Source organism: Notolepis coatsorum (assembly GCF_963971535.1).
Source record: "Notolepis coatsorum genome assembly, chromosome: 2".
Classification (NCBI taxonomy): Eukaryota; Metazoa; Chordata; class Actinopteri; order Aulopiformes; family Paralepididae; genus Notolepis; species Notolepis coatsorum.
In genome coordinates, this window is record NC_140166.1 from 127,020,565 (window position 1) to 127,048,332 (window position 27,768).

Genomic DNA, 27,768 nt, shown 5'->3' on the forward strand with positions numbered 1-27,768 from the left:
AACACCCTCTCCCTCCGCCAGAGGCTCCAGGAACTCGTCTAGACACACCTCCAGGGCGGCATCCCCTAGCCGAGTAAACAACCCTGAACTTGACCAACAGACGAGGTCTATACCCCCCACAGACCACCTCCCCCCACCGGTCCAAGCGAGACCTAGCAACCGGGAAGGAGCAGCATATCCTGTGGAGAGGCTAAACCAGAGACTACAAGCACTGGATGACCTAACTGAAGACGAAGAGGAAGAGGAGGAGAACCACGCCCGACGACAGCACAGTACTCTACCGGACCAGGAGGTCCGGTACAGCCCAGGCTATACTCCCGCGGAGCTGCGCTACAGACCCCCGACTCTATACCCGGGTGAGCACGACGCACGACCCGCACCGAGGAACAGCACCTGGACAAGCGGGCCATGGTACACTGCCGGTACCAGCCCATACCAAGGAGCGGGAGGAGACTCGCCTAGGAGGCCTCTCCCCCAACGCTCGCCGATGTATCCACAGTCAGCGTCATACATTGGCACGCCTATGGTACCCGACTTCACCCAAGAGAACCGGGCCCAGTATACAGAACTCCGCATGTGTCTGGAGACCATGTTGGTGGATGTATTGGATGAACGCCATAAATACGCCATCCTACTGAAGCACTTAAAGGTACCCCGCGCACATAATATAGCGCTCGCCTACGCGACTTCCACCACCCCATACACAGCAGCGCTGGTAGCATTGGACCAGAGGTATGGGCGCATATGGGATTACGTGATCCAGGAGATCCGACACATCGACCGCTTACCCCCAGCAATAGACAATCGAGCACTGGACGACCTGTCCATCAGAGTGCAGTCCCTGGTAGGGATGTTGGGAGCGCAGAGAGAGAAGGGGAGGCATGAACTTTACGCCAACTCAAATGTGGAAAGGATCTTGGAGAAGCTGCCGCCCGCTCGACAGGAGCGTTTTAGGCGGCAGAGAGACCACCGAGACCCGAATGGCCCCGAACCGAACCTCCTCGATCTAGCAGACTTCCTGGCGAGAGAAGTCAGCAGCCTACGGCTAGATACATTCGGACGGAGCACCCCTGGCTCCAGAGAAGGAACCAGACGACTAAATGATGGAAGAAGATCGGTGACTGTGATGCACCAATCGGAGTCAGTACCGAGCAGCAGGAGCCACAGTACCCCCTCCAGAACGGAGAAGTGGAAGATAGTGTGCCCCTACTGTGAGAAAGAACACTGGCTAGCGCAATGTGACTCCTTCCCCAAGCTGAACGCGGAGGAAGCAAGTCAATGGATAAAGTCCAACAAGCGCTGTTTTCGCTGTGCGCGCTCACACATGGCAGCCGAATGCCGCTTAAAGAAAAGGTGCACCAAGTGCGATGGAGCCCATCTGGACATACTTCACGACAGTAACAGACGGCGCCCTTCACCCGCACCATCCAGCAGCAAAGCGAGCGTCATGTACATCGATCCCGCCAGCAGCAGTGGAGCCCGAGTACTCCTAAAAGTAGTGCGTGTGACACTAAGCTACCAGAATAAAGTCCTGGACACTTACGCCGTCCTCGATGACTGGTCAGAGAAGACCCTTCTGCTCGCCTCCGCTGCGGCCCAGCTAGGGCTGCGGGGAAGCGAAACCCAAATGACAATTCGGACAATAAGACGAGATTTGAAGACGATAAAGGGCGAGAATGTCTCATTCTCTATCGCAGCAAGCGGCCAGCCTGAGCGACGGTACCAGATTACAGACGCTTTCACCAGCCAAGAAATAGGACTGTCGCGGTACACATACCCCGTCGCCAAGCTGATGGAGAAATATGCACATCTGCGCAAGTTACCGATCCCGCTCATAGACAATGCTATGCCGACCCTGTTGATAGGCTCCGACCATGCAGACCTCATTGTCCCGATAGACCGGGTTCATACCGGACCCCGAGGCTGTCCTGCAGCAGTCGAGACCCGTTTGGGATGGACTCTCCAAGGCCCGCTCGCCAAATCTCTCAACCGAAGTACAGCCACTAGATGTCTCCACTCCCGAGTCACAGAGGGAGAAACCGCACCCCTGCAACACGTAGAGCGGTTATGGACCTTGGAACAAATGCCCTTTAAGAACGGAAAGAAAGACATTCGCTCTAAAGATGACATTTACGCCATTCACCTCCTCGAGACAGGGACCAAGAGAGTCCCGGTCAACGGCGTGTTGAGATACGCCACGCCACTCCTGCGGCGAGAAGGAATGCCTACTTTCCACGCCAAGACAGACGCCACAGAACGGTACCTGCTGAACACGGAGCGGCGCTTAGCCAAGAACCCCGCCCAAGAGAGTGTATACCGCGCCGAGATTGAGAAACTCATCACAGCGGGACACGTCACAAAGATGGACATTAAAGAGGCTGACCAGACCACTGAATCGTGGTACGTGCCCCACCACAAGGTCCATCACAACGGTAAAGACCGCATAGTATTTAACTGCAGCTACCAGATCGGATCCCAAAATCTGAATATAGAGTTACTGCCCGGTCCCACACTCGGCCCCTCCCTACTCGGCGTTCTACTCCGCTTCCGCCAGGAAAAGGTGGCCATCAGCGGGGACATTAAAGGAATGTTCCTGCAGGTGAGATTAGTAGAGGAGGACAAGCCCCTGTTACGGTTCCTATGGAGAGAGAAGCCAGGAGATGAGCACCCAGCCATCTACCAATGGGAAGTCCTCCCCTTCGGAACGACGTGCAGCCCCTGCTGTGCTACATTTGCACTACAGAAACATGTAGCAGAGGACCCAGCAGCGGACGAAGAGGTCCGACACAGCGTAAAGAACAGCTTCTACGTAGACAACTGTCTACAAAGCCTTTCAACCCAGGAAGAAGCCGAGGCTCTCCTGATTAAACTCCGCGCCTCATTGATCAAAGGCGGCTTTGATCTCAGGCAGTGGGCCAGCAGCGATCCGCAAGTACTGCGCAGCCTCTCCTCCGAGGACAAGGCAGCCAGCAGCGAGACCTGGATGGCTACAATCCCGGGAGAAGCCCAGGAGATGACCCTGGGATTGGTGTGGCGATTCAAAACAGATTCGCTTCACTACAGACACAAGCCCCTGACTACGGAGCAGGGAAGGCCGGCGGCGGCGCCGACCACCAGACGGAGTGTGTACACAACACTCGCCCGACAATATGACCCGCTAGGATGTATTCTACCGTACACCACCAGGGCAAAAATGATTGTACGAGCATTGTGGGACAAGGACCAGGGCTGGGACGACCCCATTCCCGCACACCTTGCATCCACCTGGAGAGAGTGGGAGATGGAGCTCCACTCACTCCCAGGCGTTAATATGCGCCGAAGCTACTTCCCACCCACGGTGAGGCCAGAGACATGTAAAATGGACTTACACGTCTTCAGTGACGCCTCAGAGGTCGCATACGGATCAGTAGCCTACTTGCGGGCCCAAGAAGAGGGGGGAGAGATCTACACAGCATTTGTCCTCGCCCGCTCGAGAATAGCCCCACGCAAGCAACAATCTATCCCACGCCTAGAGCTCTGCGCAGCCCTAGCCGGAGCGCACCTAGCCACGCTCATCCAACGTGAGCTCACCATACCGGTGTCTAGAACAATCCTGTGGTCAGATTCCACGACAGTACTCGCCTGGATCAAATCGGACTCATGCAAGTACAAAGTCTTCGTGGGAGTCAGAGTCACCGAGATTCAAGACTTAACCGAAGAGTTAACCGGAGAAACAGAGTGGCGCTACGTTGATACAAAACAGAACCCAGCTGACGTCATCACCCGGGGAATGCCCCTAGATGACCTCACCCGTCGCAATGTCTACAGTGACGGCCCAGCATTCCTAAAGCTCCCGGAAGGAGAGTGGCCCACGCCTATCCCGAGGGAAGCCAGTCAGGAGGAGGCTGAGAATAAGAAGCCTGTGTTCTGTGGATTGAGCACTGTTATCTCCGCAGACCCCAACATAGATGATTGCACTACCATAGAGAGTGCACAACAAAGGACATTCCTGCGGCACCACCCGGAGTGTAAGTCCCCCGCTGAAATGTCAGCAGCTAACTACGAGGAAGCAGAATTGCTTCTACTGCAGCGAGCCCAGAGAGACTCGTTCCCCGATGAATTGGCCTGTCTACAGGGAGGAAAGCCCGTCCCATCCGACAGCAGATTCATTCATCTGGCCCCCGAGAGCGACGCTCATACCCTCATCAGAGTGGGTGGTCGCCTACGCAGAGCCCCCAATCTACCGGATGACATTAAATACCCGATCGTATTGAACAGCCGACACAAGGTCACAGAGCTGATTATAAAGAAATACGATGAGGATGTACATCACGCAGGAGCAGAAAGAGTCTTCGCGGAAATCAGACGTCGTTACTGGATCCTACAAGGAAGAGAGGCGGTACGACGCTTCCAGCGAACATGTCTAGACTGCCGCAAGTGGCGCGCGCAGCCCAGCATACCAAGGATGGCTGACCTTCCTCCATGTCGCCTCCGAATCGGTGACAAGCCATTCCACTCAACGGGTATGGACTGCTTTGGCCCGCTGCACATAAAGAAAGGAAGAGGAACCGAGAAGCGGTGGGGTATTGTATTCAAATGCATGACCACCAGAGCGATACACATCGAGCTTCTCCCGACCATGAGCACAGACTCATTCCTTATGGCCTTCCGTAGATTCACATCACGGAAAGGAAGACCGTCTACACTATTGTCCGATCATGGGACAAACTTCAAAGGCGGCGAAAGAGAGCTGAGAGAGAGCTTCCAAGCTATGGGCCCAGAACTTAAGACCCACCTCGCTCCAGCACAGATTGACTTCCAATTCAACCCCCCAAACGCACCCCACTTCGGTGGTACTTGGGAACGGGAAGTGCGTTCCATAAAGACAGCCCTGTACGCAGTACTTGGGGCCCAGACTGTGGCGGAAGAAGTCCTAATGACAGTCCTCACGGAGATTGAGGGAGTATTGAACTCTAAGCCCCTCGGCTACGTCTCCAGCGATGTGGCGGATATCGACCCAGTTACCCCCAACACACTCCTGATGGGGCGGCTAGATCCCGCGTTACCCCAGACAATGTACCGGCCTGAAGAAGCGAACGGCCGACGAATGTGGAGGTACAGCCAAGTATTAGCCGACAAGTTTTGGAGCAGTTTCCTACTGCACTACCTACCGTCTCTACAGACCCGCCAGAAGTGGGTAAAGGAGAGAGACAATTTGACAGAAGGAACAGTCGTCATGATTATTGATCAATCACTGCCCAGAGCTATGTGGCCGGCCGGCCGCGTAAGCAAAGTGATCACCGGTGCCGACGGCAAGGTCCGAGCAGCTGAAGTGCTTGTCCAGGGTCGCACTTACACCCGTCCCGTGGCGAGGCTCATAGAACTGCCCCGACTCCCAGACACAATCGATGACCACATGACCCTATAACCCTATGACTTTGTGAAGTTGACTGACCCCTACAGCAAACCCTTATGTGTAAATAGACAACGCGATTAATCTGTCTCTGCTTAACTGATTAGGTCTGGGACCAATCAGGGGGTGGCTGTTGTGAAGGGCCAGATTAAACCGAATATATATATTTATTATATATGTATATTTAATTGTATTTGTATATTCTCTAATATTCCTTGATATCCCTTGTATATTCCTTGTACAATATGCATTGAATATCCATTCTAGCCTACTGAACATCCCATAATAGTCTCCATTCTACTATTGGTCGAGACCTTGGTGCCAGGCTGCCATACCCCCCAGACCCAGTTCAAACGTACCGCTCAACATGTACGAACAAGTCCTAGTTCCGCGTAGGAATCTGGCTACCGCACCACTAACGGTACTATTTGTTCATAGTGCGTATTAGGGGTGGGACGATACATCGATCCAGATCGATACATCGATGTAATTATCAACGATCGAATCGGATCGATGCGATGTAATAAGATCGATTCATATCGATACTCTTATTTTGAAAATCCTGTGGCGAGTCTCATAACTGATTGTGTTAAATGGGCATATGATATCATCTCATATCGATTGCAGGCACCTGAATCTAATCGTATCGTATTGTATCGTGAGAGACTTTGTGATATCGGCAAATATCGTATCGTTGTCCAAAGAATCGATATCGTATCGTATCATGATGAAACTGGTGATTCCCACCCCTAGTGCGTATATATACTGCGCTACTAAAGTAGGACTTCCTTTTCAGTCCAGTTTCTTACCCTCCAATAGAGTGACAGACGTAAAGCCTCCCCGCGACGCCACGTGTGGGAGTAAGGCCAAGTTCGGCCTACCATCGGTATTGAGACATCGTGTATATTAATATTTGAATAGTCATATTTGGCACTATATCGTCGAGTTGGACGTAGTCTATTAAGCTAATAATAGTCTATTCATATGTAGTGCTTCGTGCGGTGAGAATACTATCGTAGTCAGTACCCCATCGTTTCGGGCAGAGAACTGGCTGCTTATCCAGGATGGTCGACCCCATGTGAGACTGCATCCGAGGAGCCCCAGAGCCGACGAGCGAGTGGACCTGTATACCGGATTATTCTACCGACGACAGCCCGCCTTCCCAGGCACGGATTATGCTTTGTGTACAGTGATTATTCCATGGATAAAGACCCCCGACACTGCCGTGTGTTGAAACCCCCCCCCCTGGAGAGGACGCAAGGTGAGGAGACGCTCTGCAAGACGAGGTCGCTTCACGTCTCTCCCCCGTGGACCGGAGAGAGCCGGCTCACAGAGAGTCCACCTGCTTTCATCTGTGGTCCAAGGATCGCTGGCGCACCGAGCTGCACAACTGTGGGTTCACCCAGGATACCCTTGGCCGGACGAGGCAGCCAGACTCTACCCCCCCCCCCCCCTCCTACTCCTGTTGTCTTACAAGCGACCGGATTAACCCCCCTAGTGTATCCAGTCTTATAATCATTAAAGTATCATTGCTGTTATTCCTTAACTATTCCAGGTCGTATATTTACCACCTGCGCCATCAGAGATTGGACATTCTCTATTGATATACCGACGAATACTCTTTGCCATAAAAGTGCGTACTATTTCAATTCATAAATGTAATTAAGTGATTAAGTGCTTGCTCTACACACCATTGCTGTGTAGGAATAAATACATACTTCGACTTCGTACATTTGTGTTGGATCCGTTTCATCTACGTGAGAGTGTTTATCATAATATATTTATGCCGAGTACTGGGTGGCCGAATATAAAGTACAAAGGTAGTGGTAGTAAGTATCATATCTAGTAATACAGTCAGGGAATTGTACCCCTCAGTTACAGATATAGTAACTTGTAGTCTGTGCCACCTGGTAGTCTGTGATGTGACTGATATAGTAACTTGTAGTCTGTGATGTGACTGATATAGTAACTTGTAGTCTGTGCCACCTGGTAGTCTGTCATGTGACTGATATAGTAACTTGTAGTCTGTGACACCTGGTAGTCTGTGATGTGACTGATATAGTAAGTTGTAGTCTGTGCCACCTGGTAGTCTGTGATGTGACTTGTGGTCTGTCTTGTGTGCCCATCGCAGCTCCCCAACCTGCTGTTCTACGGACCTCCTGGAACAGGAAAGACCTCCACCATCCTCGCTGCAGCCAGGGAGCTGTACGGGTGAGAACTGTCACTCACTGCTGCACCTAGCTGACTGCACACAACAACATCATCATCATCATCATCATCGTCATCGTCATCATCATCATCATCAAACCTTTATTTAACCAGAGAATAAAAACCCATCGAGACCGAGGTCTCTTCTTCAAGGGTGATCTGGCCAAGAAGGCCGAGCACGAATTATGACAACATGCATAACGAGACACAATACACATACAGTAGAGTAGACTACCATACAACCGATCTTTTAAATGAAAAGTCAAATTCAGTTTAAAAAATACAAGCACAATAAAACAATAGCAATCAAACCAATTTCTTTTATTAAACATCAAAGCAGCAGGTGTAAAGGATTTCCGAAATCTTTAGTTTAAAGCGACACAAGGAGATCGGAGAGGCCCGTTTGAGACGTGTCTGGAGGTCCTTCCAGGCCCAAGGACCACAATAAAACAGGCTTATTTTTAGGGCTGCACGATTAATCGATTTTTAATCGAAATCGCGATTTGGAATGATGCAATTATCAAATCGCAAAAAAAAATATTTTTTTTTAACCAGGAAGTCCCATTGAGATACAAGATCGGTTTTGGGAGAGGGAGGTAAGGGGTTTTAGATTGTGTGTTGTGAAGTTTAGACTTCAGAGAGGGAGAGTAAAGTACAGAAAAAAAAGGTACCGTTGGGTACCGGTATCGATTCCCAGGTAAAAAGAAACATTTTCAGACTCTGTGTCCCGAAAAGACCCACCGCGTAGGCCAGATGCAAGCCGCATTTTACAATAAACCTCTGTGGGGCTGCTTAAATAATTTTTTATTATAATCGCAAAATTTTATCGCAATCGCAATATCTGTCAGAAAAATCGCAATTAGATTATTTTCCAAAATCATGCAGCCCTTTTATTTGCCTCGGTCCTCACGGGGGGCGGTGTCTTAACGGCATCCAGGTGCTGGATCTGAGGTGGAGCGAGTTTTGAAATGAATTCAAGCTTGGAACTGATGTACCATGAAGTTTAACAAGAACAGCCTTATATATTAAAAACATACCAGTGCTGCAACCTGCGTGTAGCCAGTGAAGTCCAACCAATCGGTGAAGAGAGTGTACAGCGATGAATCCTATCAGTGAAGAGAGTGTACAGCGATGAGTTCTATCAGTGAAGAGAGTGTACAGCGATGAATCCTATCAGTGAAGAGAGTGTACAGCGATGAGTTCTATCAGTGAAGAGAGTGTACAGCGATGAGTCCTATCAGTGAAGAGAGTGTACAGCAATGAATCCTATCAGTGAAGAGAGTGTACAGCGATGAATCCTATCAGTGAAGAGAGTGTACAGCGATGAGTTCTATCAGTGAAGAGAGTGTACAGCGATGAATCCTATCAGTGAAGAGAGTGTACAGCGATGAGTCCTATCAGTGAAGAGAGTGTACAGCGATGAACCCTATCAGTGAAGAGAGTGTACAGCGATGAATCCTATCAGTGAAGAGAGTGTACAGCGATGAATCCTATCAGTGAAGAGAGTGTACAGCGATGAGTCCTATCAGTGAAGAGAGTGTACAGCGATGAATCCTATCAGTGAAGAGAGTGTACAGCGATGAATCCTATCAGTGAAGAGGGTGTACAGCGATGAATCCTATCAGTGAAGAGAGTGTACAGCGATGAATCCTATCAGTGAAGAGAGTGTACAGCGATGAATCCTATCAGTGAAGAGAGTGTACAGCGATGAATCCTATCAGTGAAGAGAGTGTACAGCGATGAACCCTATCAGTGAAGAGAGTGTACAGCGATGAATCCTATCAGTGAAGAGAGTGTACAGCGATGAATCCTATCAGTGAAGAGAGTGTACAGCGATGAGTCCTATCAGTGAAGAGAGTGTACAGCGATGAATCCTATCAGTGAAGAGAGTGTACAGCGATGAATCCTATCAGTGAAGAGAGTGTACAGCGATGAATCCTATCAGTGAAGAGAGTGTACAGCGATGAATCCTATCAGTGAAGAGAGTGTACAGCGATGAACCCTATCAGTGAAGAGAGTGTACAGCGATGAACCCTATCGGTGAAGAGAGTGTACAGCGATGAATCCTATCAGTGAAGAGAGTGTACAGCGATGAATCCTATCGGTGAAGAGAGTGTACAGCGATGAATCCTATCAGTGAAGAGAGTGTACAGCGATGAGTCCTATCAGTGAAGAGAGTGTACAGCGATGAGTCCTATCAGTGAAGAGAGTGTACAGCGATGAACCCTATCAGTGAAGAGAGTGTACAGCGATGAATCCTATCAGTGAAGAGAGTGTACAGCGATGAACCCTATCAGTGAAGAGAGTGTACAGCGATGAATCCTATCAGTGAAGAGAGTGTACAGCGATGAATCCCATCAGTGAAGAGAGAGTACACTACAGTGATCCGTCCTATAAGGTGAATTGGAGAAAAATCTCAGAGCGGCATGATAAGGTATCACGAAAAGTTCACGGCTATTGCGAAGTTGCGCTCATTTAGCTGCGACCAGCAGCTCTATAGCTCTGTTGGTTGGTTGGTTGTTTGTCCACAAAAGTACCCCCCCCCCCCCTCTAGCGGGCACAGCGTTGACCCGAGGAGGCCCACACGCGGCCCGGCGGTCAGGTCGTGTGTGTGAGAGGATGCAGCTGTTTTACCTCCAATATAGCTTCTATAATAATCCCAACATTAATTTTGAGAATCAGTCGTTCTCAGACTGTAATGACCTTCAGTCGACCCCACAGCCATCATTTACACAAACTAATCATTTACACAAACTAATCATTTACACAAACTAAATGGACACATCCACAGAGTCTGTTGATCTGTAATGTTCTGTTGTTTCTCTGTGTTCTGGGTCCAGTCCTGATCTGTAATGTTCTGTTGTTTCTCTGTGTTCTGGGTCCAGTCCTGATCTGTAATGTTCTGTTGTTTCTCTGTGTTCTGGGTCCAGTCCTGATCTGTAATGTTCTGTTGTTTCTCTGTGTTCTGGGTCCAGTCCTGATCTGTAATGTTCTGTTGTTTCTCTGTGTTCTGGGTCCAGTCCTGATCTGTAATGTTCTGTTGTTTCTCTGTGTTCTGCTTGGTTCTGGTGGGTTCTGGGTCCAGTCCGCAGCTGTACAAGCAGAGGGTCCTGGAGCTCAACGCCTCAGATGAACGAGGCATCCAGGTGGTCCGGGAGAAGGTGAAGAAGTTCGCTCAGCTCACCGCCGCCGGGACACGCCCAGAGTGAGCACTTTAATGCATCCATATACTATATGATATGATATGATATTTGCATTTATAATGCCCCCCCCCCCCCCCCCCCCCCCCCCGCCAATTTTTACATGGGTCAGGGGCGCAGCCCGGGGGAAAATAATATGAATAAATGGACAGGACAAATAAAACAGGGAACCAGGCAGACGGACAGACGGAGAACATAAGAACACCTCAGACACACAACACAACAGCAAAGTAACTCAGTGATCATCCAGAGTGAAACGGTGGGTTTTAAGCGAGGCCTTGAAGGTCTGTACGGTGTTGGCAGACTTGATCTCGAGGGGGAGCTTATTCCAGTGTCGGCAGCCATCACTGCAAAGGCCCGGAAACCCTTTGTCACCAGTTTGGCCCGCGGGACCCTCAGACACAGTTGGTCATTCGATCTGAGGGACCTGGAGCTGACTGGTTGGACCAAGAGTTCCTCAATGTAGGCCGGAGCGAGACCGTCGAGGGCTTTGTAGGTGAAGAGCAGAATGTTAAAGTTGATTCTCTTCCTCACTGGGAGCCAGTATATATTAGGTATTTGCATTAAATGAAAGGGACACTTAATCTGTGGGACCATAAAATGTTTGTGTGAGTTCTTACGCCCCCAAAAGAGGTTTTAATTTAGACTCAGACCTGTTTAACTAGAATATAAACTCATTCAGGATCAGACCTGTTTAACTAGAATATAAACTCATTCTGGCTCAGACCTGTTTAACTAGAATATAAACTCATTCTGGATCAGACCTGTTTAACTAGAATATAAACTCATTCAGACTCAGATCTGTTTAACTAGAATATAAACTCATTCTGGCTCAGACCTGTTTAACTAGAATATAAACTCATTCTGGCTCAGACCTGTTTAACTAGAATATAAACTCATTCTGGATCAGACCTGTTTAACTAGAATATAAACTCATTCTGGATCAGACCTGTTTAACTAGAATATAAACTCATTCAGGATCAGATCTGTTTAACTAGAATATAAACTCATTCAGACTCAGACCTGTTTAACTAGAATATAAACTCATTCAGACTCAGACCTGTTTAACTAGAATATAAACTCATTCTGGATCAGACCTGTTTAACTAGATTATAAACTCATTCTGGATCAGACCTGTTTAACTAGAATATAAACTCATTCTGGATCAGACCTGTTTAACTAGAATATAAACTCATTCAGGATCAGACCTGTTTAACTAGAATATAAACTCATTCTGGATCAGATCTGTTTAACTAGAATATAAACTCATTCTGGCTCAGACCTGTTTAACTAGAATATAAACTCATTCAGGATCAGATCTGTTTAACTAGAATATAAACTCATTCAGACTCAGATCTGTTTAACTAGAATATAAACTCATTCTGGATCAGATCTGTTTAACTAGAATATAAACACATTCTGGATCAGATCTGTTTAACTAGAATATAAACTCATTCTGGATCAGACCTGTTTAACTAGAATATAAACTCATTCTGGATCAGACCTGTTTAACTAGAATATAAACTCATTCTGGATCAGACCTGTTTAACTAGAATATAAACTCATTCTGGATCAGACCTGTTTAACTAGAATATAAACTCATTCTGGATCAGACCGGTTTAACACTAGAATATAAACTCATTCTGGATCATACCTGTTTAACACTATACATATAATAATAATTTATTTGTGTTGCCAATGCATGACCCCACCGTCACCTACCCGCGACCCCACTTTGGGTCGCGACCCGTAGTTTGAGAACCGCTGACTTAGATGCAGACTAGTTCAGTTGTTTCTTTAATTAATAATTCAATTATATGTAGACTAGTTTAGTAGGTTATTTAATGGGTAATTACAATTTGATTTAAACTCGTTTAGTAGTTTCTTTGCGGAAAAATAACAACAAACAACTTAAAAACTGTTTCAAGGAAGTCGTATAAAATTGTTGGAAAACATACACGTCCCCTTTTGTGTCATTCCCCTTTTTAAAAAACAAGATAAAATAAAGGAATATATAGGAAGACTGAACTAGCCTATTGTGGAACAGTTGACCTGCGTGACGTGTGGGTTCTATGTGCTGTGGTTCTGTGTGTTCTGGTCCAGTGGGAAGCCCTGCGTGACGTGTGGGTTCTGTGTTCTGTGTGTTCTGGTCCAGTGGGAAGCCCTGCGTGACGTGTGGGTTCTGTGTTCTGTGTGTTCTGGTCCAGTGGGAAGCCCTGCGTGACGTGTGGGTTCTATGTGCTGTGGTTCTGTGTGTTCTGGTCCAGTGGGAAGCCCTGAGTGACGTGTGGGTTCTATGTTCTGTGGTTCTGTGTTCTGGTCCAGTGGGAAGCCCTGCGTGACGTGTGGGTTCTATGTGCTGTGGTTCTGTGTGTTCTGGTCCAGTGGGAAGCCCTGCGTGACGTGTGGGTTCTGTGTTCTGTGTGTTCTGGTCCAGTGGGAAGCCCTGCATGACGTGTGGGTTCTGTGTTCTGTGTGTTCTGGTCCAGTGGGAAGCCCTGCCCGCCCTTTAAGATCATCATTCTGGACGAGGCCGACTCCATGACGGGCGCTGCGCAGGCCTGTCTCAGGCGCACCATGGAGAAGGAGTCGCGCACCACGCGCTTCTGCCTCATCTGCAACTACGTCAGCAGGTGGGCTAACGAGGCCCAGGAGCACACACACACGCATGCACACGCACAATACAAGATTCCAGAAAAACGTCAAGGATGCTACACAAAAAAGTCAAGACTTGTTTCCATTGTGGTCCTTGGTCTCAGACAGACGAGCGATACAAAACAGGACCACAAATAACAATTTGACAAACTACATAGACATGAACATTTTAAATGCAGTACAAACTTAGCCACACTGTATCGGACACAATTTATTTAAATCTAGTTTTTGACATTGTCGAGGAGCCATGATTTGACTTTTTTATTAAAATTGTGTCATTTTGTCATAATAAAATACAGAATACTTTATGATGAAATGCTTGTTTCTTCATAAAGTATTCTGTATTTTATTATGACAAATAATAAACAAACTTGAAAACTTGAAACTTGGTTGTGTAAGGTTAGTCCCGCCCTCCTCATGTCCATTTCCTCCCTGCCCCCCATTATTGATCACTTACCACTAGAATGATCTAATCAATCAATAATTAATCATTACAATCTAAGTAATATAGAATACAGAAAATATAACTGTCCTTCGCTTTTCTCGACATCCGATCGACTGAACTCTTTTTTTTTTTATCTACTTTTTCTTCCCATTTTTCTATTTTTGTATAATAGTAGTTATACAAACTACCAACATTGGTGACATAGATGTGGTTGACATCTAGTGGAGAAAAGGAAAGGCATTGGTTTTGAACGGGCACTGCACTAGTTAAGTAATGACCATAGAAATGAGAATAACACATTCACAATGGGGGAAATGCTAATAGCAATTCAAAAAGATGACAAAAAGAGGTTAATGTCAATTAATATAAAAAACAATATTGATCAAAGTATACACATACTAACTATATGCGTATATGTAATACAGTAATATTAAATCAGAATATAATTTGATCAAATAAATCTAAATCTAGCAAACAATTATTATTATTGATTCGTTCCTTCACCTAGTGACATCTTGCAGGCATTACGTTGACCTCAACGTCAGTTTGCATCGTGAAGCTCATGGAAAGAATGGCTTATCACAGTAATGTTAGTACAACTACAAGACGGCAACGTGAGGCGGCTGGGTAGGGCAAGTGGGGGGCAAATGCGCGCAACAACCAGGAAGGGGGGGATTGTCATAACGACAAAATTGGGATGGGAGAAAAATACAGAAAAAGGGGAGAAAGGGCGGCTGGGTAGCGCAGCGGACTAAGCGCCTGCCTACCACCGCAGAGACACTGGTATCGAATCCAGCCGTCAGCGGTACCTCCGGCATGGTCGGTCGTCCATACTAACCAATTGGCAGTGTTAGCGGGTGGGAAGCCGGCGGGTTGTGTATCCTGGTCGTTGTAAAGGTCTGCTCAGCGAGGGAGGGAGGGAACTGGGGGAAGTAGTGTGAGCCTCCCACCCATTACGCTCCTCCAGTGAGAGTCCTCGCTGTCCGGTGAAAAGAAGCGGCTGGCTGACTCCACATGTATCGGAGGGGACATGTGATAGTATCTATCAACCCTCCCTAGACCGGCAAGTGGGGGGGGCAAATGCGCGCAACGACCAGGAAGGGGAGGGGGGAATTGGCATAACGACTAAATTGGGATGGGAGAAAATACAGAAAAAAAGGAGGAGAAAAAGTAGACCAAAGAAAAAAGACAGCAACGCGAGTCCTGTTTACTTTTAGTAGCTTATCACAGTAGTGTTAGTACAACTACAAGTTGTAGAAGAATATACTAACCTACACTGTAGCACTCAACACTTTGATGAACATTGTTACTCAGCTGATAGAGTTGTGCCCTTCCTGATGGCTTGTCGTACAGAACTTGTAAGTCGCTTTGGATAAAAGCGTCAGCTAGATGACTAAATGTAAATGTAAATACAAGACGGCACCGGGAGGGCTTAGCCTCTCGCTCATCTAGGGCAGTGGTTCCCAAACTGTGGTGCGCGCACCCCTTGTGGTGCGCGAGCGCCCTCTAGGGGGTGCGTGACATGAATACCGTAGGCTAATGGTGGTACAATAAAATTTCATACAAATCTTAGTCAAACCTTTAGTATTATGGATATTAAACATGCTGGCAGAGTATTGTCGTGAACATTTTAATTAAATAAAGAAATTCCCTATCCATAGTCGCCATGGGAAGAGATAAAATAAAAAATTAAATCTGTGCATGGAGACCAGCAACAATTTTTTCTAACAGAACCCCATTGGGTGGTGCGCGAGCTAGGTCGGGAGGTGACAGGGGGTGCACGGCCAAACATTTTGGGAACCGCTGATCTAGGGCATGTTGTGTAACTTAAATCTATGCGAGAACGCTTTGCATCCATGTCCTTGTTTCTCTGTCTCTCTTGCTCTCTCTCTCTTTAGCTCTCTCTCACACACATTCTTACACTAACTACAGCTCAACTCAGTATGTGTTTATGTGATTCCTAGGATCATCGAGCCACTGACTTCCAGATGTTCCAAGTTCCGCTTCAAACCCCTTTCCAATCAGATCCAAGAAGAACGGCTGCTAGACATCTGCGACAAGGAGAAGCTTAAATTCTCCAAAGAGGTAAAACACTGCTTTCAGGGCTACATTCTCTCCTGTGTGAGCTTTTCAAATAGGCATCCATGGGTTTCCTCCCACACCAACAAACATGCATGCTAGGTGTCCTGCCACTGTCCTCCAACAAGGTACTGGCATCACAACTGGAGTTGGTCCCTTGACCAAGGTACTGGCATTACAACTGGAGTTGGTCCCTTGATCAAGGTACTGGCATTACAACTGGAGTTGGTCCCTTGACCAAGGTACTGGCATTACAACTGGAGTTGGTCCCTTGAACAAGGTACTGGCATTACAACTGGAGTTGGTCCCTTGAACAAGGTACTGGCATTACAACTGGAGTTGGTCTCTTGACCAAGGTACTGGCATTACAACTGGAGTTGGTCTCTTGACCAAGGTACTGGCATTACAACTGGAGTTGGTCTCTTGACCAAGGTACTGGCATTACAACTGGAGTTGGTCTCTTGACCAAGGTACTGGTATTACAACTGGAGTTGGTCCCTTGACCAAGGTACTGGCATTACAACTGTAGTTGGTCCCTTGACCAAGGTACTGGCATTACAACTGGAGTTGGTCCCTTGACCAAGGTACTGGTATTACAACTGGAGTTGGTCCCTTGACCAAGGTACTGGCATTACATCTGGAGTTGGTCCCTTGACCAAGGTACTGGTATTAGTGTTGTCAAAAATATCGAAGTATCGATACATATCGATACTGAATATTTAAAACGGCTTCAATACTCATTTCCCAACAACGGGAGCAAGCCAGCTGGTACCGATACTGCAGAAAGTATCGGTACTTATCGGTACCAGCTGGCTTGCTCCCGCAAGTTGTTGACAGACAGACGCGCTGCCAGAGCCTTGCCCTTCCGCCTCCTCCTCGCTCAGAGCAACAGACACAAGCTGCTGCAGCCTCCTCCCCCTCACAGCCGGGCAGCGCAGCCCTGTCTTCAGTTTGTAAACAACGCTATTATTAGCCAACGTTAGCTGTCGTTCCTCCGTTAGCTTAATGCTAGCTAGCTGGCCACCTATTACTTCATGGAAACGGGAGTAACGTCAAGCCGAGCCCACTACACTAGTACACGCATGAACTCGACACAACTACCCCGTTTCCAACGTTAGGTAGAGCGGAGCCGGAGCCCATCCTACATCAGTACACGCATGAACTCGACACAACTACCCCGTTTCCAATGTTCGGTCGAGCGGAGCCGGAGCCCATCCTACACCAGTACACACATGAACTCGACACAACTATCCCGTTTCCATGAAGTGTCCAATTAGCAGCAATGTTGTTGAAAATGTAACGTTAATAAATGCTCCGAGCATAGCTCCGGAGAAATCTCTCTCTCTCTCTCTCTCTCTCTCGCTCTCTCTCTCTCTCTCTCGGGTCATAACTAGAAAGGTGCGCTCAGTAGACCTAAAATCTCCAGCAGCCACTCTCTCTTTCTCTCTCTCTCTCTCTCTGATCTAAAGATAAACAAAGGGTTTTAAAAGTGTATTTATCTTCTCGTATAGTACCAGAGAGAAGCTGGGGAGAATCAACCAGCAACAAAAGCTAAATTTGTTAAAAAAAAATATATATATATATTATAATAAAAAAAAAATTATTATAATTTATTTTTTTTTGGTATTGAAAGTATCGATACTTTTCAAGGTATCGTATCGAAGTCAAAATTCCAGTATCGTGACAACACTAACTGGTATTACATCTGGAGTTGGTCCCTTGACCAAGGTACTGGCATCACAACTGGAGTTGGTCTCTTGACCAAGGTACTGACATTACAACTGGAGTTGGTCTCTTGACCAAGGTACTGGCATCACAACTGGAGTTGGTCCCTTGACCAAGGTACTGGCATCACAACTGGAGTTGGTCCCTTGACCAAGGTACTGGCATCACAACTGGAGTTGGTCCCTTGAACAAGGTACTGACATCACAACTGGAGTTGGTCTCTTGAACAAGGTACTGACATCACAACTGGAGTTGGTCTCTTGACCAAGGTACTGGCATTACAACTGGAGTTGGTCCCTTGACCAAGGTACTGGCATTACAACTGTAGTTGGTCCCTTGACCAAGGTACTGGCATTACAACTGGAGTTGGTCCCTTGACCAAGGTACTGGCATTACAACTGGAGTTGGTCCCTTGACCAAGGTACTGGCATTACAACTGTAGTTGGTCCCTTGACCAAGGTACTGGCATTACAACTGTAGTTGGTCTCTTGACCAAGGTACTGGCATTACAACTGGAGTTGGTCTCTTGACCAAGGTACTGGCATTACAACTGTAGTTGGTCCCTTGACCAAGGTACTGGCATTACACCTGGAGTTGGTCCCTTGACCAAGGTACTGGCATTACAACTGGAGTTGGTCTCTTGACCAAGGTACTGACATTACAACTGGAGTTCCCTTGACCAAGGTACTGGCATTACAACTGGAGTTGGTCTCTTGACCAAGGTACTGGCATCACAACTGGAGTTGGTCCCTTGACCAAGGTACTGGCATTACAACTGGAGTTGGTCTCTTGACCAAGGTACTGACATTACAACTGGAGTTGGTCTCTTGACCAAGGTACTGGCATTACAACTGGAGTTGGTCTCTTGACCAAGGTACTGGCATCACAACTGGAGTTGGTCCCTTGACCAAGGTACTGGCATTACAACTGGAGTTGGTCCCTTGACCAAGGTACTGGCATTACAACTGTAGTTGGTCCCTTGACCAAGGTACTGGCATTACAACTGTAGTTGGTCTCTTGACCAAGGTACTGGCATTACAACTGGAGTTGGTCTCTTGACCAAGGTACTGGCATCACAACTGGAGTTGGTCCCTTGACCAAGGTACTGGCATTACAACTGGAGTTGGTCTCTTGACCAAGGTACTGACATTACAACTGGAGTTGGTCTCTTGACCAAGGTACTGGCATCACAACTGGAGTTGGTCCCTTGACCAAGGTACTGGCATTACAACTGGAGTTGGTCCCTTGACCAAGGTACTGGCATTACAACTGTAGTTGGTCTCTTGACCAAGGTACTGGCATCACAACTGGAGTTGGTCTCTTGACCAAGGTACTGACATTACAACTGGAGTTGGTCTCTTGACCAAGGTACTGACATTACAACTGGAGTTGGTCTCTTGACCAAGGTACTGGCATTACAACTGGAGTTGGTCCCTTGACCAAGGTACTGGCATTACAACTGGAGTTGGTCTCTTGACCAAGGTACTGGCATCACAACTGGAGTTGGTCCCTTGACCAAGGTACTGGCATTACAACTGGAGTTGGTCCCTTGACCAAGGTACTGGCATTACAACTGTAGTTGGTCCCTTGACCAAGGTACTGGCATCACAACTGGAGTTGGTCCCTTGACCAAGGTACTGGCATCACAACTGGAGTTGGTCCCTTGACCAAGGTACTGGCATCACAACTGGAGTTGGTCTCTTGAACAAGGTACTGACATCACAACTGGAGTTGGTCTCTTGAACAAGGTACTGACATCACAACTGGAGTTGGTCTCTTGACCAAGGTACTGGCATTACAACTGGAGTTGGTCCCTTGACCAAGGTACTGGCATTACAACTGTAGTTGGTCCCTTGACCAAGGTACTGGCATTACAACTGGAGTTGGTCCCTTGACCAAGGTACTGGCATTACAACTGGAGTTGGTCCCTTGACCAAGGTACTGGCATTACAACTGTAGTTGGTCCCTTGACCAAGGTACTGGCATTACAACTGTAGTTGGTCTCTTGACCAAGGTACTGGCATTACACCTGGAGTTGGTCCCTTGACCAAGGTACTGGCATTACAACTGTAGTTGGTCCCTTGACCAAGGTACTGGCATTACACCTGGAGTTGGTCCCTTGACCAAGGTACTGGCATTACAACTGGAGTTGGTCTCTTGACCAAGGTACTGACATTACAACTGGAGTTGGTCCCTTGACCAAGGTACTGGCATTACAACTGGAGTTGGTCTCTTGACCAAGGTACTGGCATCACAACTGGAGTTGGTCCATTGACCAAGGTACTGGCATTACAACTGGAGTTGGTCTCTTGACCAAGGTACTGACATTACAACTGGAGTTGGTCTCTTGACCAAGGTACTGGCATTACAACTGGAGTTGGTCTCTTGACCAAGGTACTGGCATCACAACTGGAGTTGGTCCCTTGACCAAGGTACTGGCATTACAACTGGAGTTGGTCCCTTGACCAAGGTACTGGCATTACAACTGTAGTTGGTCCCTTGACCAAGGTACTGGCATTACAACTGTAGTTGGTCTCTTGACCAAGGTACTGGCATTACAACTGGAGTTGGTCTCTTGACCAAGGTACTGGCATCACAACTGGAGTTGGTCCCTTGACCAAGGTACTGGCATTACAACTGGAGTTGGTCTCTTGACCAAGGTACTGACATTACAACTGGAGTTGGTCTCTTGACCAAGGTACTGGCATTACAACTGGAGTTGGTCCCTTGACCAAGGTACTGGCATTACAACTGGAGTTGGTCCCTTGACCAAGGTACTGGCATTACAACTGTAGTTGGTCTCTTGACCAAGGTACTGGCATCACAACTGGAGTTGGTCTCTTGACCAAGGTACTGACATTACAACTGGAGTTGGTCTCTTGACCAAGGTACTGACATTACAACTGGAGTTGGTCTCTTGACCAAGGTACTGGCATTACAACTGGAGTTGGTCCCTTGACCAAGGTACTGGCATTACAACTGGAGTTGGTCTCTTGACCAAGGTACTGGCATCACAACTGGAGTTGGTCCCTTGACCAAGGTACTGGCATTACAACTGGAGTTGGTCCCTTGACCAAGGTACTGGCATTACAACTGTAGTTGGTCCCTTGACCAAGGTACTGGCATTTTAACTGTAGTTGGTCTCTTGACCAAGGTACTGGCATTACAACTGGAGTTGGTCTCTTGACCAAGGTACTGGCATCACAACTGGAGTTGGTCCCTTGACCAAGGTACTGGCATTACAGCTGGAGTTGGTATCTTGACCAAGGTACTGGCATTACAACAGGAGTTGGTCTCTTGACCAAGGTACTGACATTACAACTGGAGTTGGTCCCTTGACCAAGGTACTGGCATTACAACTGTAGTTGGTCCCTTGACCAAGGTACTGGCATTTTAACTGTAGTTGGTCTCTTGACCAAGGTACTGGCATTACAACTGGAGTTGGTCTCTTGACCAAGGTACTGGCATCACAACTGGAGTTGGTCCCTTGACCAAGGTACTGGCATTACAGCTGGAGTTGGTATCTTGACCAAGGTACTGGCATTACAACAGGAGTTGGTCTCTTGACCAAGGTACTGACATTACAACTGGAGTTGGTCCCTTGACCAAGGTACTGGCATTACAACTGGAGTTGGTCCCTTGACCAAGGTACTGGCATTACAACTGTAGTTGGTCTCTTGACCAAGGTACTGGCATCACAACTGGAGTTGGTCTCTTGACCAAGGTACTGACATTACAACTGGAGCTGGTCTCTCGAGTATAAGTTACTAAGGACACATTTAAATCACAGAGGTGTAATGTTAGTCTATTGGAACTGTATACAGTGGTTAGCTTCTAGTTAGCATTTTAGCTATATAGCTGCTTGCTAGCTAACGTTAGCCCTGTGTGTGTGTGTGCTCAAAGCAGCCAGCCCCATGTTAGCTAGGTGTCTGTTATATTGACTATAATGTTTCCAAAAACGCACCCGACTACGACGTTAGACTTTTTTTTTTTTTTTCTTTTTTTTTTATTATATTTCTTCCCCTCCTTTTTCCCGATTTTTCTCCCATCCCACCCTTCCTGGTTGTTGCGTACTTTCCCCTACTGTTGGTCCGGGAGACCGGAGACTGTCACATGCTTTCCTCCGACGCATGTGCAGCCTGGGGCAGGCCAACCTGGCCGCGCAGGTTCTCACCGGGGAGAGTGTAGCGTGTGGGAGGCCACACTATCTCTCCTCAGTTCCAACCCTCGCTGAGCAGGCGCCCCGACCGAACTGTAGGGGTCGCTGTCCACAACGCCCAGGACCCACCCTTCAGCTTTCCCACCCCCTGATACAGCCAATTGTATCAGTGTGAGAGGCCAGCCAAGCTGATAGCAACGCCGGGAGCTGGATTCGAACAGGCGAATCCTAGTGTCTCCCGGTGTTGGTGACGAACGTAATCTCCGTGCGCCACCTGCCCCCCCAAAGACGTTTTTATTATATACAATTAGCGATTTATTTTTGGCTGGTAAAAAATCTGTTTGGCTGGTAAAAAAAAATCAGCTACTCACCAGTTGGCTGGTAAGCCAAAAAGTTAGTTTCCTCCCCTGAGTACATATGTGTATATATATATATATATATATATACACATATGTACATATGTACTCATATAATTAAAGCCATATGTGTTGCCTGTCGATTGCCGTTTCAGGCGACAAAATCCGTTCAGCGGTTCTCGAGTTACAGGCCGATATGTGAGGCGTGCGCCAAGTACACAGCAGACTTTTAATTTTTTTTAATACCACCCCCGACTCCCGAGGCTCTAGCTCCGTCAATCATTTGGCGATCTCGAAAATTATTGGACAGGGTTGTAAGTAACCAATTAGTGTGACTTTCCAATGATACCCTACGTGGGGATGAGCGAATCAGGGATCTAGGTGAAAAGTCACGAGCGAAAACAGGAAGAGAAAAAACTGCGGAATGCATTGGAGTCGATGAGAAAACTGAAACCTGCAGATTTTTTTATTTAAAAAAAACGGATGAAATTTGGACATGTACTATACAAGACTTCAGGCTATGGACACAGGGTGTATTTTCAGCCATACTTTTGGGAAATATACGTGAATATTCAAGTTCAACTCAAGTTCAGACCTATGTTCAGACTCTATTTCATTAGCACTAAAAGTGAACTTTATTTATTGTATCAGAAACGTCAGAATGTTATCTTTCAAAAGAGACCAGGCTCATGCATGTGCTATAAGTATAAAGTATAGTATTTTAGTTTGCAAAAAAGTATGCAGTCCTCAAGTTCAAGTAAAATAAAATTGCCACTTTTCTGGGCGCCAGTTAAGAGGTTAACAAATAGGCAATATGTTAACTGCAATGTGGCATTACAGCTGTTTTTAATCACGAAACACAAAGTAAAAACCTACAAATGAAATGTAACTCTTTAGTTTCTCGTGTCTTCATCTCCTTAGGGTATTGCGGCGTTGGTGAAGGTGTCTGAGGGGGACTTGAGGAAGGCCATTACCCTCCTGCAGTGCGCAGCCCGTCTCAACATGGATCAGGAGATCACAGAGAAAGCAGTCGTCCAGATAGCTGGGGTGAGATCTGTAGTTTAACCCTCTGGGAGGGTGAATGTAGGGGTGAGATCTGTAGTTTAACTCTCTGGGAGGGTGAATGTAGGGGTGAGATCTGTAGTTTAACCCTCTGGGAGGATGAATGTAGGGGTGAGATCTGTAGTTTAACCCTCAGGGAGGATGAATGTAGGGGTGAGATCTGTAGTTTAACTCTCTGGGAGGATGAATGTAGGGGTGAGATCTGTAGTTTAACCCTCTGGGAGGATGAATGTAGGGGTGAGATCTGTAGTTTAACCCTCTGGGAGGATGAATGTAGGGGTGAGATCTGCTGTAGTTTAACTCTCTGGGAGGATGAATGTAGGGGTGAGATCTGTAGTTTAACCCTCTGGGAGGATGAATGTAGGGGTGAGATCTGTAGTTTAACTCTCTGGGAGGATGAATGTAGGGGTGAGATCTGTAGTTTAACCCTCTGGGAGGATGAATGTAGGGGTGAGATCTGTAGTTTAACTCTCTGGGAGGATGAATGTAGGGGTGAGATCTGTAGTTTAACTCTCTGGGGGGTGAATGTAGGGGTGAGATCTGTAGTTTAACCCTCTGGGAGGATGAATGTAGGGGTGAGATCTGTAGTTTAACTCTCTGGGAGGGTGAATGTAGGGGTGAGATCTGTAGTTTAACTCTCTGGGAGGGTGAATGTAGGGGTGAGATCTGTAGTTTAACTCTCTGGGAGGGTGAATGTAGGGGTGAGATCTGTAGTTTAACTCTCTGGGAGGATGAATGTAGGGGTGAGATCTGTAGTTTAACTCTCTGGGAGGGTGAATGTAGGGGTGAGATCTGTAGTTTAATCCTCTGGGAGGATGAATGTAGGGGTGAGATCTGTAGTTTAACTCTCTGGGAGGATGAATGTAGGGGTGAGATCTGTAGTTTAACTCTCTGGGAGGATGAATGTAGGGGTGAGATCTGTAGTTTAACCCTCTGGGAGGATGAATGTAGGGGTGAGATCTGTAGTTTAACCCTCTGGGAGGGTGAATGTAGGGGTGAGATCTGTAGTTTAATCCTCTGGGAGGATGAATGTAGGGGTGAGATATGTAGTTTAACTCTCTGGGAGGGTGAATGTAGGGGTGAGATCTGTAGTTTAACCCTCTGGGAGGGTGAATGTAGGGGTGAGATCTGTAGTTTAATCCTCTGGGAGGATGAATGTAGGGGTGAGATATGTAGTTTAACTCTCTGGGAGGGTGAATGTAGGGGTGAGATCTGTAGTTTAACTCTGGGAGGATGAATGTAGGGGTGAGATCTGTAGTTTAACCCTCTGGGAGGGTGAATGTAGGGGTGAGATCTGTAGTTTAACCCTCTGGGAGGATGAATGTAGGGGTGAGGTCTGTAGTTTAACCCTCTGGGAGGGTGAATGTAGGGGTGAGATCTGTAGTTTAACTCTCTGGGAGGATGAATGTAGGGGTGAGATCTGTAGTTTAACTCTCTGGGAGGATGAATGTAGGGGTGAGATCTGTAGTTTAACCCTCTGGGAGGATGAATGTAGGGGTGAGATCTGTAGTTTAACTCTCTGGGAGGGTGAATGTAGGGGTGAGATCTGTAGTTTAACTCTCTGGGAGGATGAATGTAGGGGTGAGATCTGTAGTTTAACTCTCTGGGAGGGTGAATGTAGGGGTGAGATCTGTAGTTTAACTCTCTGGGAGGATGAATGTAGGGGTGAGATCTGTAGTTTAACTCTCTGGGAGGATGAATGTAGGGGTGAGATCTGTAGTTTAACTCTCTGGGAGGGTGAATGTAGGGGTGAGATCTGTAGTTTAACTCTCTGGGAGGATGAATGTAGGGGTGAGATCTGTAGTTTAACTCTCTGGGAGGGTGAATGTAGGGGTGAGATCTGTAGTTTAACTCTCTGGGAGGATGAATGTAGGGGTGAGATCTGTAGTTTAACTCTCTGGGAGGGTGAATGTAGGGGTGAGATCTGTAGTTTAACTCTCTGGGAGGATGAATGTAGGGGTGAGATCTGTAGTTTAACTCTCTGGGAGGATGAATGTAGGGGTGAGATCTGCTGTAGTTTAACTCTCTGGGAGGGTGAATGTAGGGGTGAGATCTGTAGTTTAACCCTCTGGGAGGATGAATGTAGGGGTGAGATCTGTAGTTTAACTCTCTGGGAGGATGAATGTAGGGGTGAGATCTGTAGTTTAACTCTCTGGGAGGATGAATGTAGGGGTGAGATCTGTAGTTTAACTCTCTGGGAGGATGAATGTAGGGGTGAGATCTGTAGTTTAACCCTCTGGGAGGATGAATGTAGGGGTGAGATCTGTAGTTTAACCCTCTGGGAGGATGAATGTAGGGGTGAGATCTGTAGTTTAACCCTCTGGGAGGATGAATGTAGGGGTGAGATCTGTAGTTTAACCCTCTGGGAGGGATATGTGGTGTTACTTCCCTGCTTGTTGTTCATCACACACCGTCGTTCCTCTCTCTCCCAGGTGGTTCCTCCCGAGATGATCCATGGCCTGCTGGAGATCTGCTACAAAGGAACATTTGAGAAGTTGGAGATTGCCGTGCGGGTGAGTCCCTGGTGATCTGGTGATCTGTGGAGAACTCATGGTGATCTGATGAACTCATGGTGATCTGATGAGAACTCATGGTGATCTGGTGATCTGTGGAGAACTCATGGTGATCTGTGGAGAACTCATGGTGATCTGATGAGACCTCATGGTGATCTGTGGAGAACTCATGGTGATCTGTGGAGAACTCATGGTTATCTGATGAACTCATGGTGATCTGATGAGAACTCATGGTGATCTGATGAGAACTCATGGTGATCTGATGAGAACTCGTGGTGATCTGATGAAAACTCGTGGTGATCTGATGAGAACTTGTGGTGATCTGATGAGAACTCATGGTGATCTGATGAGAACTCGTGGTGATCTGATGAACTCATGGTGATCTGTGGAGAACTCATGGTGATCTGATGAGAACTCATGGTGATCTGATGAGAACTCGTGGTGATCTGATGAGAACTCGTGGTGATCTGATGAGAACTCATGGTGAGCTGATGAACTCATGGTGATCTGATGAGAACTCATGGTGATCTGATGAGAACTCACGGTGATCTGATGAGAACTCACGGTGATCTGATGAGAACTCATGGTGATCTGATGAGAACTCATGGTGATCTGATGAGAACTCATGGTGATCTGATGAGAACTCATGGTGATCTGATGATCTGTGGAGAACTCATGGTGATCTGATGAGAACTCATGGTGAGCTGATGAGAACTCATGGTGATCTGATGAACTCATGGTGATCTGATGAACTCATGGTGATCTGATGAGAACTCATGGTGATCTGATGATCTGTGGAGAACTCATGGTGATCTGATGAGAACTCATGGTGAGCTGATGAACTCATGGTGATCTGATGAGAACTCATGGTGATCTGATGAGAACTCATGGTGATCTGATGATCTGTGGAGAACTCATGGTGATCTGATGAGAACTCATGGTGATCTGATGAGAACTCATGGTGATCTGATGAGAACTCATGGTGATCTGATGATCTGTGGAGAACTCATGGTGATCTGATGAGAACTCATGGTGATCTGATGAGAACTCATGGTGATCTGATGAGAACTCATGGTGATCTGATGAGAACTCATGGTGATCTGATGATCTGTGGAGAACTCATGGTGATCTGATGAACTCCACTGAGATCTGCCACTTATGTACGAATTTTGTTTATTGATTTTAGTTCAGCGTTTAACACGATTGTGCCTTTTAAATTATTTGAAAAACTTAAATTGCTCGGAATTGATGAGTCTCTGTGCTATTTTATTCTAGATTTTCTCTCAAACAAAGAACAAGTGGTTAAAGTAGGTAATTTGTTCTCTAGTTCCAGGACCTTGAACACCGGGGCCCCCCAGGGCTGTGTCCTCTCTCCTCTGCTCTACTGTCTATACACTAATGACTGTGCCTCCCACTCTGATTCTGTCAGATTTTTTAAATATGCGGATGACACAACAGTAGTGGGACTAATTAAGAACAGGGATGAATCGGCCTATAGAGCTGAAGTCGATAGCTTTGCTGTATGGTGCAAGGAGAACGACCTGCTTTTGAACATCTCAAACATCTCCTTTGACAAAGGAAATTATAGTTGACTTCCGGCGCGGGGAGGCAGTCCACCCTCCTCTGTACATAAACGGCCAGCAGGTGGAGAGGGTGAACAGTTTCAAATTCCTCGGCATCACCATATGTGATCATTTAAAATGGGAAGTTAACACCAGCCTCATAATTAGCAAAGCCCACCAGAGGCTCCACTCCCTGCGCCAGCTTAAAAAGTTTGGTGTGTCCAGGGAGGCGATGCTCAGTTTTTATAGAGCCACTGTGGAGAGTGTCCTTACCTTCTCAATGACTGTGTGGTACGGAAACACCACCGTCCATGATAGGGGACATTTAGAACGAACTGTACGCACAGCGTCAAAAATCATCGGCTGTGAGCTCCCCTCTGTGGCCTCCATTTATGCCACACAAATCCGGCGG

At 47.1% G+C, this 27,768-nt stretch overlaps 1 protein-coding gene across 1 annotated transcript in view; it reads left to right on the forward strand.

Moving 5' to 3' along the window:
* rfc4 (replication factor C (activator 1) 4) overlaps positions 1–27,768 on the forward strand; it is a 68,673-nt gene that overhangs the window by 32,886 nt on the left and 8,019 nt on the right. Inside the window, exons 4-9 of the mRNA XM_084308720.1 lie at positions 7,524–7,603; positions 10,686–10,805; positions 13,290–13,433; positions 15,865–15,985; positions 23,141–23,266; positions 25,714–25,794. Of these exons, the coding sequence (XP_084164846.1) occupies positions 7,524–7,603; positions 10,686–10,805; positions 13,290–13,433; positions 15,865–15,985; positions 23,141–23,266; positions 25,714–25,794 (672 nt within the window). The remainder of the gene's footprint in view (positions 1–7,523; positions 7,604–10,685; positions 10,806–13,289; positions 13,434–15,864; positions 15,986–23,140; positions 23,267–25,713; positions 25,795–27,768) is intronic.